This window comes from Oncorhynchus gorbuscha, linkage group LG18, assembly GCF_021184085.1.
Source record: "Oncorhynchus gorbuscha isolate QuinsamMale2020 ecotype Even-year linkage group LG18, OgorEven_v1.0, whole genome shotgun sequence".
Lineage (NCBI taxonomy): Eukaryota > Metazoa > Chordata > Actinopteri > Salmoniformes > Salmonidae > Oncorhynchus > Oncorhynchus gorbuscha.
In genome coordinates, this window is record NC_060190.1 from 68,830,997 (window position 1) to 68,848,928 (window position 17,932).

The 17,932-nt window shown below is 42.7% G+C and overlaps 1 protein-coding gene and 1 long non-coding RNA gene across 2 annotated transcripts; both read left to right on the forward strand.

Annotated features, from left to right (window-relative positions):
• The first annotated feature begins 3,577 nt into the window (after window positions 1-3,577).
• LOC124002480 lies at window positions 3,578-8,003 on the forward strand. The gene is made up of 3 exons (XR_006833035.1): window positions 3,578-3,736; window positions 7,553-7,676; window positions 7,947-8,003. It is a non-coding gene; the product is annotated as an uncharacterized LOC124002480 (long non-coding RNA).
• Window positions 8,002-15,323, forward strand: LOC124002479 (tubby-related protein 1-like). The gene is made up of 11 exons (XM_046309898.1): window positions 8,002-8,078; window positions 8,186-8,308; window positions 8,568-8,681; window positions 8,934-9,098; window positions 9,207-9,286; window positions 9,922-10,089; window positions 10,277-10,389; window positions 10,544-10,652; window positions 12,495-12,593; window positions 13,643-13,814; window positions 14,047-15,323. The coding sequence occupies exons 4-11, from the start codon at window positions 9,023-9,025 to the stop codon at window positions 14,178-14,180; spliced, it is 951 nt and encodes a 316-aa protein (XP_046165854.1). The 5' UTR covers window positions 8,002-8,078; window positions 8,186-8,308; window positions 8,568-8,681; window positions 8,934-9,022; the 3' UTR covers window positions 14,181-15,323.
• The last annotated feature ends 2,609 nt before the right edge of the window (window positions 15,324-17,932 follow it).

Genomic DNA, 17,932 nt, shown 5'->3' on the forward strand with positions numbered 1-17,932 from the left:
GCCAGTCACTCACTCCGGAAGTAGCTGTCCATCCACCCCTATCAATTGGGCTGCGGAGGCTTTCAAGTTCGGATCCTCCCACTGGGCCGTCCCGAATTGCCCCCTCAGTTGGCCCCCAGCGGGTGTCTCGACTGGCCCCTTGAAATCGAGGAGGGGTAGGCTGGGCTACAGTGGGCTCCAGTGGTTCCCCAGAGGGTCCGGGTTCCAGTGCCCCCTCTGACTCCGGACACATAGATACAGGTTGGTCAACCGTTCGCTTCAGGGCTGCACAGGCGGGTCGTCGAGCCGGGAAATTCCAGACAATGTGCCCCCGGGCGCCACATCCAAAACACCTCCTTTGGTCTCTATCTACCTGGGGTCGTTGGTGGCGGGTCGGCCCTACCCCAGCCACCTCTCCACGGGTTTGCGGTCATTTGGCCCTGCCGACTGTTGGTTCGGGGTACACAGCAGTGGGGCTGTACTTCCGTCCCCTCGAATGGGTCGCCGACTCGGCCCTGCTCCCACTCAGCAGGGCCTGAGTGTTCTGATGCATCTCCACTGCTTCCAGGAGGCCTTCCAAGGTCTGGGGCGCACATAGACTCACTGCCCTCTTCATGTCGGTGGGTAGTGCCCTTAAGAAGCGATCCAGGACCACTTTGTCTAGAATTAGAGAGGGTGGATACATCGGTTGGAGCCATGCCCTGGTGAAGCACAGTAGGTTGTCGTCTGGGGTCAGGGGGCTGTGTCGGTTATGAACCTCCAGTTGTGGAATAGTTGAGCCCGATGGAATAGTTGAGCCCGATGTAACTGTAGAAGCTGACTATCTCCCATTAGAGTCTGTCGTAGTTAGCCGCCTGTTCATCGTTCAGGTCAATACGCCTTTTGGGCATTCCCAGAGAGGAACGGGGTCAGCAGACTTGCCCACTTCTGCCTTGGCCATCCTTCCCGTAGCGCTGTCCGTTCAAACGTACATAGGTATGTTTTTGATGTTATCATCTTCCCTTAGCTTGATTAAAAACTAGTTTGGATGTGATTCTGTAGATGCTCCTCCTTGTAGCTTCCTGATTTCCTCAATGAGGCGGACATTTTGTAGTCGCTGTTCCTCCAGCGTTCTTTCCTGAACTGCTTGTTGGGTCCGGACAAACTGAGCTATCAACTCGTCCATGCTGTTGCTGCGTAAACGTCAACCCTGATCTGACCAAGTTAACAGATTGCCCGCATTCTCCACCACTTGTGGCAGACCAGGGGGGTTTGGTCAAAACGCTTACACAGATCAGACACGGACAGAGTAGGATTAGCTTGGTTTCAAGGGTGTTTATTTGAATAACAAACCAAAATAAAAGAATAGGTCTCCCCCATGAGACCCTCTCCGGGATACCGTCTTCTGGGCTCTGGGTCTTGCTGTATCCTGTGGGGAACAAAAACTGAACTCCCTCCTTTTACCTCTGGAATCGTCCCCAACTATACAGTAATAACCTTTCTTCCCCCAGTACCTTCTCCCGTGTGCTGCCCTTCTGGCAGCTTTATGGGACCCGTCCAGAAGGTGAGCAATCAGCCCTTGATTTACTCACCAACCACAATCAGCCACAATTAGTCCTGGCTGGTGAGCCCGTTGAGACCTGTCACGTCCAGCAGAGGGAGTAATCGCCTCGCCTCCGTCTGTCACCAGGCCTCGACGAGTCTCCCCCCTGGTGGCAGACCTGCTGTACGTTACAATAAGGTATTTCAGTTTTTTATTTTTAATACTCAAAATATTCAAATGACCTGTTTTCGCTTTGTCATTATGTGATATTGTGTGTAGATTGATGAGGATTTTTAATATTTTATTTACTCTGTTTTAGAACAAGGCGATAACATAACAAAATGTAGAAAAAGTAAAAGGAATACTTTCCGAATGCACTTCATATATTAGGACGAGCAATGTCGAAGTGACATGGACTAAAATAGAGTAGAAAAGAATACAGCATATACATATGAAATGAGTACAGCTAAATGTAAACATGATTAAAATGACTAGTGTTACATTCTTAAAGTGGCCAGTGATTCCATGTCTATGTACACAGGGCAGCAGCCTCTAAGAGGCAGGGTTGAGTAATCGGGTGGTAGCCGGCTAGTGACGGCTATTTAACAGTCTGATGTCCTTGAGATAGAAGCAGTTTTTCAGTCTCTCGGTTCCAGCTTTGATGCACCTGTACTGACCTTGCCTTCTGGATGATAGCGGGTTGAACAGGCCGTGGCTTCGGTGGTTGATGTCCTTGATGATCTTTTTGGCCACCGGGTGCTGTAGATGTCCTGGAGGGCAGGCAGTGTGCCCCAGGTGATGCGTTGTCACACCAATAATAATAATGGCACAAACCAACCTCTGCTGGGATGTGTTCTGGAGAGAGCAATTCTATAGATATACATTTTGTAGAACAGACATCACACTCTATCATGAAGAATAATAAATACTGTCAGCTCTATTCAACACAATGTAATTTATATCTTGCCAGAACGAGTGTCTGAGTAAAATAACTATTAAAAAGTGTCATGCTATTTCCACGGGTCAAATCAAATCAAATCAAATGTATTTATATAGCCCTACGTACATCAGCTGATATCTCAAAGTGCTTTACAGAAACCCAGCCTAAAACCCCAAACAGCAAGCAAAGCAGGTGTAGAAGCACGGTGGCTAGGAAAAACTCCCTAGAAAGGCCAAAATCTAGGAAGAAACCTAGAGAGGAACCAGGCTATGTGGGGTGGCCAGTCCTCTTCTGGCTGTGCCGGGTAGAGATTATCACAGAACATGGCCAAGATGTTCAAATGTTCATAAATGACCAGCATGGTTGAATAATAATAAGGCAGAACAGTTGAAACTGGAGCAGCAGCACGGCCAGGGGGACTGGGGACAGCAAGGAGTCATCATGTCAGGTAGTCCTGTGGGCATGGTCCTAGGGCTCAGGTCCTCCGAGAGAGAGAAAGAAAGATAGAAGGAGAGAATTAGAGAACGCACACTTAGATTCACACAGGACACCCAATAGGACAGGAGAAGTACTCCAGATAAAACAAACTGACTCTAGCCCCCCGACACATAAACTACTGCAGCATAAATACTGGAGGCTGAGACAGGAGGGGTCAGGAGAAACTGTGGCCCCAACCGAGGACACCCCCGGACAGGGCCAAACAGGAAGGATATAACCGCACCCACTTTGCCTAAGCACAGCCCCCACACCACTGGTCTCAAGATGAGTCCACTCCACAGAAGGTAAAAGTCCACCATAACAAAAACCACATCTAGGTAGCTGGGCGTGCCTTTTTTGCCCATCGTTAAGACACTAGCTGTTCATCTACATGTCTATTTGCACCACTTTTTTTGGTCATGTAAGAATAAATTGTTGCGTCCGAGACAAAGTTGGTTGGTTATGAGTCACATTGACCATTACATCCAGGAGGGGGGTGTCAAGATATATATAGTGGACCTGTGCTTGTCCTCTGTGTACTCATAACATACGTCTTACCCCTAGTCCCACGCCATGTTGGTTCGTCCTGTTCACGTGTCTCTGTCTCTGAAGAACAGATGGCTTTACACATAAATCCTATTAGCAACTTTCTGCTGATGGTGAACCATTCAGTTCAAGGCTCCTCACTCTCTTAATTAACCTCCATTGGGTTGAATTGCCTCATTTTGTCTTTCTTTTTACTAAGAACGTTTTCGGTAAAGAGGAGTTTGTAGTTTATTAGAGCCGAAGTCACTGGCCACACCATGTCTGCAGAGAAGGTAACGTTATAGAAACTGTGTTTTGAAGAGGTTTTGTTGTTGAAAGGATGTGAGAGAGGGAATAATGGTGATGAACATAGAGCATTTCTTTACGTAGCATTTTGATTCAGATATACCGTCATGGTGTTTAGATGAATACAGATGAATGACTTAAAGTTATTCCCTCTAGATCGTTAGACAATTCACTGGATAGAAGACCAGTTGACCAGTAATCAGATTATTACAACAGAATGCTGCTGTGGTATTGTTACAGTTATTTTTTATTTAACCTTTATTTAACCAGGCAAGTTTATTTAACTAGGTATTGTTACAGTTGTACAGTTGTAGTTGATTTCCCCCAGCCTGGACTGGTGTGCATAGTTGTGCTGGTTATGTAGAATTAGCCACCTAGTTGTGTGGAGGTTCTGGGATAAATGTGCTGTAGTGTGGGAAAGACTTGGAAGGGGGTTCTATGTTGTCTGTCATTCATGAAAACCAATCATGTCTCTCCTACTATTTTATGAACATAGTACCCAGATTTATTTCTGAAAGAGTGTTGTTAATGGACTGTGGTTGTCATTGGCTATCACGTCATGGTGAAAAACCCACAGGTGGTAAGATGAGAGTGGTTCATTTGCCTCTTCCTTCTCTGCCCCACCGTCAGAGGCCTCATGTCCATTAAAACTGAGGGGGAAGGATTTACCTATCTGAAGGATACAAAAATATGAAAAATATTGTTTCCTTAAACATATTGATGCAGTTGATGCTATGATTTTGAATTCGGTCATCAGTTTCCCCCCTCACAATTGCCTGACGTCTTTGCCTGTAGGCTGCCATTACTCAACTGACAGCTTGTCTAAGGTGAGGACAGAAATAGAGCCACATCTTAATCGGATTACTGTGGACATCCATCACTGCACCCCGTCAGTCAGTGTTCAAATGACCAGCAGGATCACAGTGGATAACATCCTTATTCTCTGTGTCTTAGAATGCTGGGTTGTGCTGTGTTGTTTTGTGGTGTGTTGTGTTGAAAGGGATTTCTGGGAGGTTGGTTGACATAATACCAGATCAAGGCTCATATAGCGGACAACTGTCTGGTTACTGTGGGAAATGGGACTAATTGGGAGAGAAGCTGTATGTGCTTGTGTTTGAATAGAGTTGGATTGTCCAGTGCACTTCCAACTGCACAATAGTGTTTTTAAGAATGCAAGTAAAACATCTGCCCAATTTCAATTCCATTTGCATTGATTTATAAGTCCAGAGCCATTACTTTCTATACTTATTTTCTGGAGCAGCCTTGTGCAGTTGATATGTAAATCTCTAAAACACTATTACTACAACTAATATACAACTACTTAATCTCTGTAACACTGGATGTGACGCAACATGTTCACGTGACTGAGGCAGCTGACTGTGATTTTCTCAGTCCTGACCAGTTTGTTAGGTCACTGTGGTGTCATTACGACAGGTTACATAAAATAGATTAACTGGAATATTCTAATGATTATTATCAGTTCCAAATGAAGATATTAATGGATTGATTACTATTTCCTTTTTGAAAGCAAATCAGTTTTAAGAGAATGTCTTGAAAATATGCATTTTTGGATAATCAAGTGTACTGTATTTGTAGTAGTGTGATTTGAAATGTACAGTGTTTGACTTGTTTCCGTCTCCATACCTTTCTGCTTGCATATTCCACTGTCTTTTGAATGGTAAGTCACTAAAATCCTCATGCTCCTAAGCACACATTTCCAGTGATGGGGAAAAAAAGTACATGCATATGCAATAAGTGAAAACACATAATCTAACTGGGGACAGCTAGCTAACATAATGTCAGAAACATGATGCGCTTGCCAGTTAACTTTCATCATATTTCTGAGTTGGTCAGATATTAGTTTAGAAAGACTTGAAATTGGCATGGGAGCTAACTAACTAGCAAGCCACCAGCTAGATGCTTATCGAAGGTAGATAGGTTGTTGGTTAATTTTACAAAAGAAATCGACCAATATACAGTACCAGTCAAAAGTTTGGACACACCTACCCATTCAATTATTATTATTTATTGTTTTACTATTTTCTACATTGTAGAATAATAGTGAAAACATCAAAACTATGGAATTTGAGTTTCTTCAAAGTAGCCACCCTTTGCCTTGACGACAGCTTTGCACACTCTTGACATTCTCTAAACCAGCTTCACCTGGAATGCTTTTCCAACAGTTTTGAAGTAATTACCACACATGCTGAGCACTTGTTGACTGCATTTCCTTCACTCTGCGGTACAACTCATCCCAGACCATCTCAATTGTGTTGAAGTCAGGTGATTGTGGAGGCCAGGTAATCTGATGCAGCACTCCATCACTCTTCTTCTTGGTCAAATAGCCCTTACACAGCCTGGAGGTGTGTTGGGTCATTGTCCTGCTGAAAAACAAATAATTGTCCCACTAAGGGGTAACCAGATGGGATGGTGTATCGCTCCAGAATGCTGTGGTAGCCATGCTGGTTATGTGTGCAATGAAGTCGAAATAAATCACGGACACCATTTTATTTTTTTATTTTTTATTTTACGGATAGCCAGGGGCACACTGCAAAAGTCAGCATAATTTACAAACAAAGCATGTGTGTTTAGTGAGTCTGCCACATCAGAGGTAGTAGGGATGACCAGGGATGTTCTCTTGAATTGGACAATTTTTCTGTCCTGCTAAGCATTCAAAATGTAACAATAACTTTTGGATGTCAGGGAAAATGTATGGAGTAAAAAGTACATTATTTTCTTGAGGAATGTAGTGAAGTAAAAGTACAGATACCTCCAAAACTACTTAAGCATTTTAGTACTTTATTTTTACTTAAATACTTTACACCAGTGCCCATTGACATAAATGCATGCTTCATGCAAAAGGTAGAGTTACAGAGTTTTATGGTTGTGATAGGATGATTAAAAATATTGTAGTTATTCCACACAAGGCACTAATGAAATACTGCAAAAAATGTGGCAAAGCAATTAACTTTCTGTCCTGAATACAATGCGTTATGTTGGGGGCAAATCCAATACAGCACATTACTGAATACCACTCTCCATATTTTCAAGCATAGTGGTGGCTGCATCATGTTATGGGTATGTTTGTAATCGTGAAGGACAAGGGAGTTTTTTGGGATAAAAAATAACCCGGAATGGAGCTAAGCACCTGAAAACTCCTAGAGGAAAACCTGTTCAGTCTGCTTTCCACCAGACACTGGGAAATTAATTCACAGTTTATTTGGACAATAACCTAAAAGACAAGGCCAAATCTATACTGGAGTTGCTTACCAAGAAGGCGGGGAGTGTTCCCGAGTGGCCGAGTTACAGTTTTGACTTAAATCAACTTGAAAATTTATGGCAAGACCTGAAAATGGTTGTTTAGCAATGATCAATAACCAATTTGACAGAGCTTGAAGAACTTTGATAATTATCATGTGCAAATGTTGGAAAATCAAGGGCTAACCCAGAAAGACTCACAGCTGTAATCACTGCCAAAGGTTCTCCTACAAAGTATTGACTAATGAGTGTGAATATTTATGTAAATGAGATATTCCTGTTTTTCCAATAAATGTGCTTCATTTTATAAAAACATGTTTTCACTATTTCATTATGGGGTATTATGTATAGATGGTTGTGAAATTTTAAATTCAGTCTGTGGAATAAGTTAAGGGGTAAGTCAACACTTTCTGAAGGCAATGTAGATCTGAAATTAGGATTTTCTCCTTCCTTCATATCTCTGTCATCTGTCTCTGGTGTCTGACCCTCTCTTTCCTCTCCTCATCTTATACCTGACTCATCTTCCTATAGATAATGCTTTATAGAAGCCAAAGAAGAAGAAAGCAGAGACAGCAAGCTCAGCCACCAATGGTGCCGATGCAAAGCCCAAAAAGACCAAGAGCAAGAAGAGTGATGACCTGTCTGGAGAGGAGAGTCCTGCAGTTCAAAGTACGGACAGTTTAGATGAGATATCTTCCAAAGAGATATATGGAAATTATTGTGTTAAATATCACCAATATTTTGCCAGCAAACAGACCCAGGCGAAGTGAACTTGTTGCCAAAATGTTGTTTCTTAAACAAATCATTTTTATCTGAGATAGAGTGAGTAGCTTAAAAATGTAATGAATAAATATATCAAAACATTACATTTCTTTGGAGGTCATCCCTCTCTCAATCTTCCTAACGATGTTGTTTCTTTTCATTACATTTGTCAAATAGATGGAAAAAAGGTAAAGAAAAAGAAAGCAGATGAAGAAAAAACTGAAAAAGAGAAAGAGAAAGGGAAGGGGATAGAAAAAGAGAAAGACGAGCCAAAGAAGAAAACTAAAAGTGTGCCAAAGAAAAAGAAAGGTGAGCAGTCAGAAACATAACTGGTATTATGCCCAAGGTGAACTGCATGTGATAGCATCAAAACTTCTGTAAAACCAAATGAAATGTACTCTTCTTTTCTGCCCAAGGTTCAGATACAGAAGATGACGACGATGATGATGAGGAAGAGACTCCACAAAAGAAGACAAAGAAAAAGACCACAAAGGAAGGTTCTGAAAAAGATGGCAAAGAGAGGAAATCCAAAGCTAAAGGTGGACAGATGTATAGGAAAGCAATTTTCTTAAAGGAGTTAGTAGACAACAAGAATAAGACCTGTTTTAAGAGGATTAGGTAGGAGATTGAATTGTAATATTGAGTGAAAGGAAACACTAGTCCAGCACACAAGGCAGAAGGCCTTATGCTGTCATCACCTAACAAGCTGTTGCAGATTACACAACAAGACAGTGTGCAAAACATATAAACGAAATAGCATCACTGATAGAAGTATTTTCGTCTCACGTCTTTTTTCAGATGACAAAGAGTCTGACAAAAAATCAAAGAAAGACACCAAGAAAAAGGAACCAGCTTCTCTGTTCTCTGTAAATGGAGATAAGGATAAGTCAGACTCCAAGAGCAAGAAGAAAGGTACAGTAAGCCTCAACACTATAGCTTTAAGTACTCATTTTAAACTGATGCAACTTTAGGGATAATGATTAACTTTGTGGTTGAGAATCAATAACCCATCATCATGTATGATTTGTGTCTAAACATCTCCAACATCGGAAGTCTCACACCCCTTTTGCAAGAGCACATACTGCAGTGTCACAGTACTGTTGGTAAAGCACTATAGGTACACTGTGATACGATCATAACCTGAAGTGGATTCTCTTAAACCAGCAGCCAAATCAGATAGTGAAGACAGCGAACCAGAAACCAAGTCCAGCAAGTCAAAATCAAAGAAGAAGGAGAACGCCAACCCAGCATCCATGTTCTCAGCAGGGGGGGAAAAGGACAAGGACAAAGACAAGGACAAAGACAAGGACAAGAAGAAGAAGAAGAAAGGCAAGTGTTTTCTGTTATAATTAAACACAGCTCTGGTGTTTGACCATATTCCTGCTGGTCAGTAAAATAAAGTTGTCTGATATTTCCCAACGTTCTATTTCCTACCAGCCAAAGCATCAGACAGTGATGATTCTGACTCCGAAGCAGAAAAAGGAAAAAAGAAAAAGGGAAAAGGGAAGAAGAAAAAGGTTTGTCTGTTTAGTTATCTAGGTCATAGTCTGTTTAGTTAGCTAGGTCATAGTCTGTTTAGTTAGCTAGGTCATAGTCTGTTTAGTTAGCTAGGTCATAGTCTTTTTAGTTAGCTAGGTCATAGTGTGTTTAGTTAGCTAGGTCATAGTCTGTTTAGTTAGCTAGGTCATAGTCTGTTTAGTTAGCTAAGTCATAGTCTGTTTAGTTAGCTAGGTCATAGTCTGTTTAGTTAGCTAGGTCATAGACTGTTTAGTTAGCTAGGTCATAGTCTGTTTAGTTAGCTAGGTCATAGTCTGTTTAGTTAGCTAGGTCATAGACTGTTTAGTTAGCTAGGTCATATACTGTTTAGTTAGCTAGGTCATAGTCTGTTTAGTTAGCTAGGTCATAGTCTGTTTAGTTAGCTAGGTCATAGTCTGTTTAGTTAGCTAGATCTCAATATGTTTAGTTAGCTAGGTCATAGTCTGTTTAGTTAGCTTGGTCTCAGTCTTGCCACAGTGATTGCAGGTGGGGTATACAATTCTGCAATCCTTTAATAAAGTATTACATATAAATTAACCTAAAAGGTCCCCAAAATGAACATTGGTTTAAGATGCTGATAAGCTTATAACCATATTCTTTCCTGTCCCACATCCAGGAGGAGAGGCCTCCGTCCCCGGACATTGAGTTTGACAGCCTGGAGGAGTTTGTTCTGCAGCCAGCCCAGCAGGGGGTGACTGTCAAATGCAAGGTGACCCGGGACCAGAGGGGCTTGGACAAAGGCCTATACCCCACATACTATCTCCACCTGGACAATGAAAAGAAGGTAAGGCACTCTCAGAGGACAGGTTTAGGGGGGTTACTGTCACACACAGCTTTAGAGATTTGAGATTCATTTGGAAAGCAATCCGAGATGGAGCCAACGCGCATAAAACCAAGTTGTGGACTTTTGATACAGTATGATATGCATTTGAGGAATCATTGTCCAGGGGATTAATTATGTGTTTTTACAGGTCTTTCTACTGGCTGGGAGAAAACGAAAGAAAAGCACAACCTCCAATTACCTTATCTCCATAGACCCCACAGACTTGTCTCGGGGTGGAGAAAATTTCATTGGAAAGTTGAGGTATGCTGTAACCTACATTCATAGCTCAAACTGAAGAATTACCATAAAACATGTTTTATTGCAGCTGTAATCAGGCATTTCATAAACTTGTGTAATTCATGAAATGATTCTTTAAGCATGTGTAATTCACAGAGTGATTCTTTATACTCCATAGGTCCAACTACTTGGGCACGAAGTTCACAGTGTTTGATAATGCACTGCACCCAGACAGAGCTCTACCAGACATGTCCAACGCTCGCCAAGAATTAGCAGCCATTATTTACGTAAGGCATTGAAGTGTACATTAATGAACCATTTATAAAGGTTTTTCCAAAGGGTTCATAAGTATTTTATAAATTGCTAATTATTATGGTGTAGTAAAATGGGTTATAAAGGGTTTGTAAAGGGGCTATAAGTATACTGAGCAAAAATATAAATGCAATATGTGTAACGGCGTTCATTCGTCGAAAGAGAGTCGGACCGAAATGCAGCGTGGTGGTTACTCATGTCTTTAATGAAAACAAATGACGATACATGAAATAACTTAATAAATACAAAAACAACAAACGGAACGTGAAACCTAATTACAGCCTATCTGGTGAACACTACACAGAGACAGGAACAATCACCCACGAAATACACAGTGAAACCCCCGCTACCTAAATATGGTTCCCAATCAGAGACAACGAGAATCACCTGACTCTGATTGAGAACCGCCTCAGGCAGCCAACCTAAGCTACACCCCTACTCAGCCGCAATCCCAATGCCTACAAAACCCCAATACGAAACACAAAATATAAACCCATGTCACACCCTGGCCTGACCAAATATATAACGAAACACAAAACACTATGACCAAGGCGTGACAATATGCAACAATTTCAAAGATTTTACTGAGTTACAGTTCATATTAGGAAATCAGTCAATTGAAATACATTCATTAGGCCTTAAGCTATGGATTTAACATGACTGGGAATACAGATATGCATCTGTTGGTCACAGATACCTTAAAAAAGATAGGGGCCTGGATCAGAAAACCAGTGTGACCCCCATTTGCCTCATGCAGCGTGACTCATCTCCTTCACATAGAGTTGATCAGGCTGTGGATTGTGGCCTGTGGAATGTTGTCTCACTCCTCTTCAATGGTTGTGTGAAGTTGCTGGATATTGGCGTGAACTAAAACACGCCATTGTACATATTGATCCAAAGCATCCCAAACATGCTCAATTGGTGACATGTCTGGTAAGTATGCAGGCCATGGAAGACATGGGACATTTTCAGCTTCCAGGAATTATGTACAGATCCTTGCGAAGTGAACTGTGCATTATCATGCTGAAACATGAGATGATGGCGGCAGATGAATGGCACGACAATGGGCCTCAGGATTTCGTCACGGTATCTCTGTGCCATCGATAAAATGCAATTGTGTTTGTTGTCTGTAGCTTATGCCTGCCCATACCATAACCCCACCGCCCAACATGGGGCACACTGTTCACAATGTTGATGTCAGCAAACTATTCGCCCACACAACGCCATACACGTGGTCGGCGTTTGGACATACTCCCAAATTCTCTAAAACGATGTTGGAGGCAGCTTATGGTAGAGTAATGAACATTAAATTATCTGGCAACACCTCTGGTGAATATGAGCCAGCATTCCAATTGCACGCTCCCTCAAAACTGTGTTGTGTGACAAAACAGCACATTATAGAGTGACCATTTATTGTCCCCATCACAAGGTACACCTGTGTAATGATCATGCTGTTTAATCAGCTTCTTGGAATGCCACACCTGTCAGGTGGATGGATTATCTTGGTAAATGAAACAGGGGTGTAACAGGGGGTGTAAACCAATTTGTTCACACCCCCTGATAAGCTTTTTGTGCATATGGAACATTTCTGGGATCTTTTATTTCAGCTCATGAAACATGGGACCAACACTTTACATGTTGCATTTATATTTTTGTTCAATGTAGTTAATAGACTGTTCATTATTAGATTGTTATTACAAAATCTTAGTTTAATAATAAATAATAATAATAATAGTTTAAATTGATCTATGATGGAATCCAATTTCCCTAAAAATGTCATTCCTAATTCCGCTTATCTCTCTGACCTTTGGGTATAGGAAACAAATGTCTTGGGAATGAAGGGTCCCAGAAGGTTGACCGTTATCATCCCAGGGATGGGCAAGGACAGTGAACGAGTACCCATCCGACCTCGCAGTGTAAGCAAACCGTTGTTATACAGATGCCACTCTGTCAGAGTTATGGATGAGGACGGAACATCAGTACTGTTCATCATGATTTCATCTTTGTAGGACATTACATGCTGTGTAAGCTACATACAGTATGGTACAGTATATCTGATGATTTTATCACATTTTTCACATTATCCATATTGTTATTGTGACCAGCTGGGTCGTTCCACCAATTTGGTGCCTTTTGAGATGTGTAACTCGGTAAAACAATTACTTGATGTCACCTAATTTTAACACTCTGTCATAAAGACCACATGTTCAACTTCATAAAAATAGATATTTTCTTATTTCAAGATGTTAAATAAAAATGTGACTATAGTAAGTGCTTAGTAATAAGTGCTAAATAAAGTAACAGGGTTGACCGAAACAGGTTTGATCGAAACAGGGTTGACTGTAACCTGGTTGACTGTAACAGGGTTGATTATATCAACTTAAATCATCCATAAATCCCCTTGTGCCATGGAGAATGGAAGCTTGTTGTGTACAAAAGGAAGTGGTAATTGAATGTGAAGTGGTAACTTCACAATTATGATTTATTTTTACATTCTAGCCTGTCTATCTATGAGTAACAGTGTTGACGTGTTATGTTCGACCCGCTCAGTTTTCCACCAGAAAATGGCCAAAAAGAGTACAACCAGCTCACCTGCTTTTACTCTATGATTTCACTATTAGATGTTAAATGTTACTTTTAAAAAGGAAGAGTCACCATATTAAAATGCGAGCTCAGTTCACGTAACAGGGTTGACCTTAACATGGGGAACAGAAATCACTAATCACATGAAATAAATAATCTTTAGAAAAGACAAAGCAACAAAAGCAACAAAATAACTCAGGCTTTAAAAATGTTTGAATTTTGTGGTCTATATTAAAGGACACTTCATTGAATATAACAGGCTTTTAAAATTCTATATTTGTGCAAAATTTCTACTTAAAACGCAAATGGGAGGAAAAAGGCACTAATTTCATGGAACGACCTAGATAATGTTGCTGCGTTTCTTTCACCCCCATTTCTTCAGGACAACGATGGTTTATTGATGAAGTTCCAGAATAGAAAGTTGGACAATCTAATCGAGCTCCACAACAAGACCCCCACGTGGAATGAGGAGACGGCTTCCCATGTGCTGAACTTCAATGGCAGGGTCACACAGGCCTCCATCAAGAACTTTCAGATCGTCCACAGCAAGGATTGTGAGAAGAGACTCAAACCAGAAATTCTCATTCGCAATCATTACATTATTTACATATTGCTTATTTCTAGTACATATCATAAATAATACAGGTGAACAAAAGTCTAAGAGTAAAACAAGTTGAATAAGGTTGAATAAAGTCACAAAATGTAATTTGCCATTTTCCTGTTAAGAATGTAAATGTTAAATGTTTTTTGTGTGTTTAAAATATTGTATTTATTTTCTTATTCTAGTGGACTATATTGTGATGCAGTTTGGACGAGTAGCAGACGATGCCTTCACTCTGGACTATAGCTACCCTATGTGTGCAGTGCAGGCCTTTGCCATCGCTCTATCAAGCTTCGATGGCAAAATAACCTGTGAATAAGAGGGAAACATTTAGGCTCTGGTGCCTCCTCAAGCTGCTGCAACTCGTTATTGGCATACAGATGCCAACTACCAGAAAGAAGAATTTTCTTCACCATTACTCAACATCAGTGCAAGGTACATGGAAGGATGGAAGTCCTACATGAGATGGGGGTCCAAGTGCATTTCATATCACATGGACTGCCTCGGGATTGTTTTGTTTGTTTGTGTCTCATTGCAATTGTAATCAAGAGCTTTTCTGGGAACCAGATTATTTTGACCAATTGGAGATCCTTGAGTGCAGTGAAGGACGTGAGGGGATGCTGATGCACCATGCAAGTCTGAGCACTGGAGCTTTGGTGCTTTGGCATTACACCATTTCAGTGTAGGGGGATGTGTACCAATTGGGGGATGAAAGTGACATCTGAAGAGTGAAAGCCTATTTTCCACCTACATCAATGCTTTTATAGCACAGTACATGTCCAATATTCGTTCATTCTGTTGCATTTAATTTGGAATACAAATCCAGTAATGTGTCGGTAAAAATATATATCTATTGGTAAAAAAAATGTATATATTGGTAACACAAAACTGTGTCTACGTGGACTTATAGAAATTAATTTAAAAACCTGTCAAAGTATATTTATTTAGGCCTACTTTTTCTTATTATTTTTAGGGTTATATTTGTTTCCATGCATTATTTGTGGTATTTCCAGATTATGAAATTGACTTAATTTTGACAAATTAGAGGTTTCTTGTGAACAGTTATGAGGCAGAGGTATAAGGCAATATGCTTGTACCCTGTGACTGTGGGCAGTCACAAGTATTTCTCTAATCATTTGCTGTTGTCATTCCACTCAAGTGACAATTTTGATGTTGTTCTGATACCTGCCTTTTTAAGTTATATGTTCTCTCTTCGGCTAGATTCTGTCTTTGTATGAATTGTGTGGACAAGAGCCTTATATTGACAGATATTGACAAATATAAGGCACTGATGTGGACCATTGTTGTTATGATAAGGATAGTTTATATATGTTCCAAAGGTAAACAATGCATTTCAGTCTCTTGTGAACTTCTCTTGAATGAAAGTCAAAGTGCAGGCTTGAAGATAACATGCTCAATAATGAATTGATCTGCAAATAAAGTATGACATGTTTAAAATGAATTCTTACAGGATAAATGTATTTGCATACAGTAAACACCCAACATTATGCTGTATAGTTTACAGTGCATTTGACACAGTACATTTACATTTACATTTAAGTCATTTAGCAGATGCTCTTATCCAGAGCGACTTACAAATTGGTGCATTCACTTATGACATCCAGTGGAACAGCCACTTTACAATAGTGCATCTAAATATTTTAAGGGGGGGGGGGGTGAGAAGGATTACTTTATCCTATCCTAGGTATTCCTTAAAGAGGTGGGGTTTCAGGTGTCTCCGGAAGGTGGTGATTGACTCCGCTGTCCACCATTGGGGGGGCCAGAGCAGCGAACAGTTTTGACTGGGCTGAGCGGGAACTGTACTTCCTCAGTGGTAGGGAGGCGAGCAGGCCAGAGGTGGATGAACGCAGTGCCCTTGTTTGGGTGTAGGGCCTGATCAGAGCCTGGAGGTACTGAGGTGCCGTTCCCCTCACAGCTCCGTAGGCAAGCACCATGGTCTTGTAGCGGATGCGAGCTTCAACTGGAAGCCAGTGGAGAGAGCGGAGGAGCGGGGTGACGTGAGAGAACTTGGGAAGGTTGAACACCAGACGGGCTGCGGCGTTCTGGATGAGTTGTAGGGGGTTAATGGCACAGGCAGGGAGCCCAGCCAACAGCGAGTTGCAGTAATCCAGACGGGAGATGACAAGTGCCTGGATTAGGACCTGCGCCGCTTCCTGTGTGAGGCAGGGTCGTACTCTGCGGATGTTGTAGAGCATGAACCTACAGGAACGGGCCACCGCCTTGATGTTAGTTGAGAACAACAGGGTGTTGTCCAGGATCAAGCCAAGGTTCTTAGCGCTCTGGGAGGAGGACACAATGGAGTTGTCAACCGTGATGGCGAGATCATGGAACGGGCAGTCCTTCCCGGGAGGAAGAGCAGCTCCGTCTTGCCGAGGTTCAGCTTGAGGTGGTGATCCGTCATCCACACTGATATGTCTGCCAGACATGCAGAGATGCGATTCGCCACCTGGTCATCAGAAGGGGGAAAGGAGAAGATTAATTGTGTGTCGTCTGCATAGCAATGATAGGAGAGACCATGTGAGGTTATGACAGAGCCAAGTGACTTGGTGTATAGCGAGAATAGGAGAGGGCCTAGAACAGAGCCCTGGGGGACAGCAGTGGTGAGAGCGCGTGGTGAGGAGACAGATTCTCGCCACGCCACCTGGTAGGAGCGACCTGTCAGGTAGGACGCAATCCAAGCGTGGGCCGCACCGGAGATGCCCAACTCGGAGAGGGTGGAGAGGAGGATCTGATGGTTCACAGTATCGAAGGCAGCCGATAGGTCTAGAAGGATGAGAGCAGAGGAGAGAGAGTTAGCTTTAGCAGTGCGGAGCGCCTCCGTGATACAGAGAAGAGCAGTCTCAGTTGAATTACTAGTCTTGAAACCTGACTGATTTGGATCAAGAAGGTCATTCTGAGAGAGATAGCGGGAGAGCTGGCCAAGGACGGCACGTTCAAGAGTTTTGGAGAGAAAAGAAAGAAGGGATACTGGTCTGTAGTTGTTGACATCGGATGGATCGAGTGTAGGTTTTTTCAGAAGGGGTGCAACTCTCGCTCTCTTGAAGACGGAAGGGACGTAGCCAGCGGTCAGGGATGAGTTGATGAGCGAGGTGAGGTAAGGGAGAAGGTCTCCGGAAATGGTCTGGAGAAGAGAGGAGGGGATAGGGTCAAGCGGGCAGGTTGTTGGGCGGCCGGCCGTCACAAGACGCAAGATTTCATCTGGAGAGAGAGGGGAGAAAGAGGTCAGAGCACAGGGTAGGGCAGTGTGAGCAGAACCAGCGGTGTCGTTTGACTTAGCAAACGAGGATCTGATGTCGTCGACCTTCTTTTCAAAATGGTTGACGAAGTCATCTGCAGAGAGGGAGGAGGGGGGGGAGGGGGAGGAGGATTCAGGAGGGAGGGAGAAGGTGGCAAAGATCTTCCTAGGGTTAGAGGCAGATGCTTGGAATTTAGAGTGGTAGAAAGTGGCTTTAGCAGCAGAGACAGAAGAGGAAAATGTAGAGAGGAGGGAGTGAAAGGATGCCAGGTCCGCAGGGAGGCGAGTTTTCCTCCATTTCCGCTCGGCTGCCCGAAGCCCTGTTCTGTGAGCTCGCAATGAGTCGTCGAGCCACGGAGCGGGAGGGGAGGACCGAGCCGGCCTGGAGAATAGGGGGCATAGAGAGTCAAAGGATGCAGAAAGGGAGGAGAGGAGGGTTGAGGAGGCAGAATCAGGAGATAGGTTGGAGAAGGTTTGAGCAGAGGGAAGAGATGATAGGATGGAAGAGGAGAGAGTAGCGGGGGAGAGAGAGCGAAGGTTGGGACGGCGCGATACCATCCGAGTAGGGGCAGTGTGGGAAGTGTTGGATGAGAGCGAGAGGGAAAAGGATACAAGGTAGTGGTCGGAGACTTGGAGGGGAGTTGCAATGAGGTTACTGGAAGAACAGCATCTAGTAAAGATGAGGTCGAGCGTATTGCCTGCCTTGTGAGTAGGGGGGGAAGGTGAGAGGGTGAGGTCAAAAGAGGAGAGGAGTGGAAAGAAGGAGGCAGAGAGGAATGAGTCAAAGGTAGACATGGGGAGGTTAAAGTCACCCA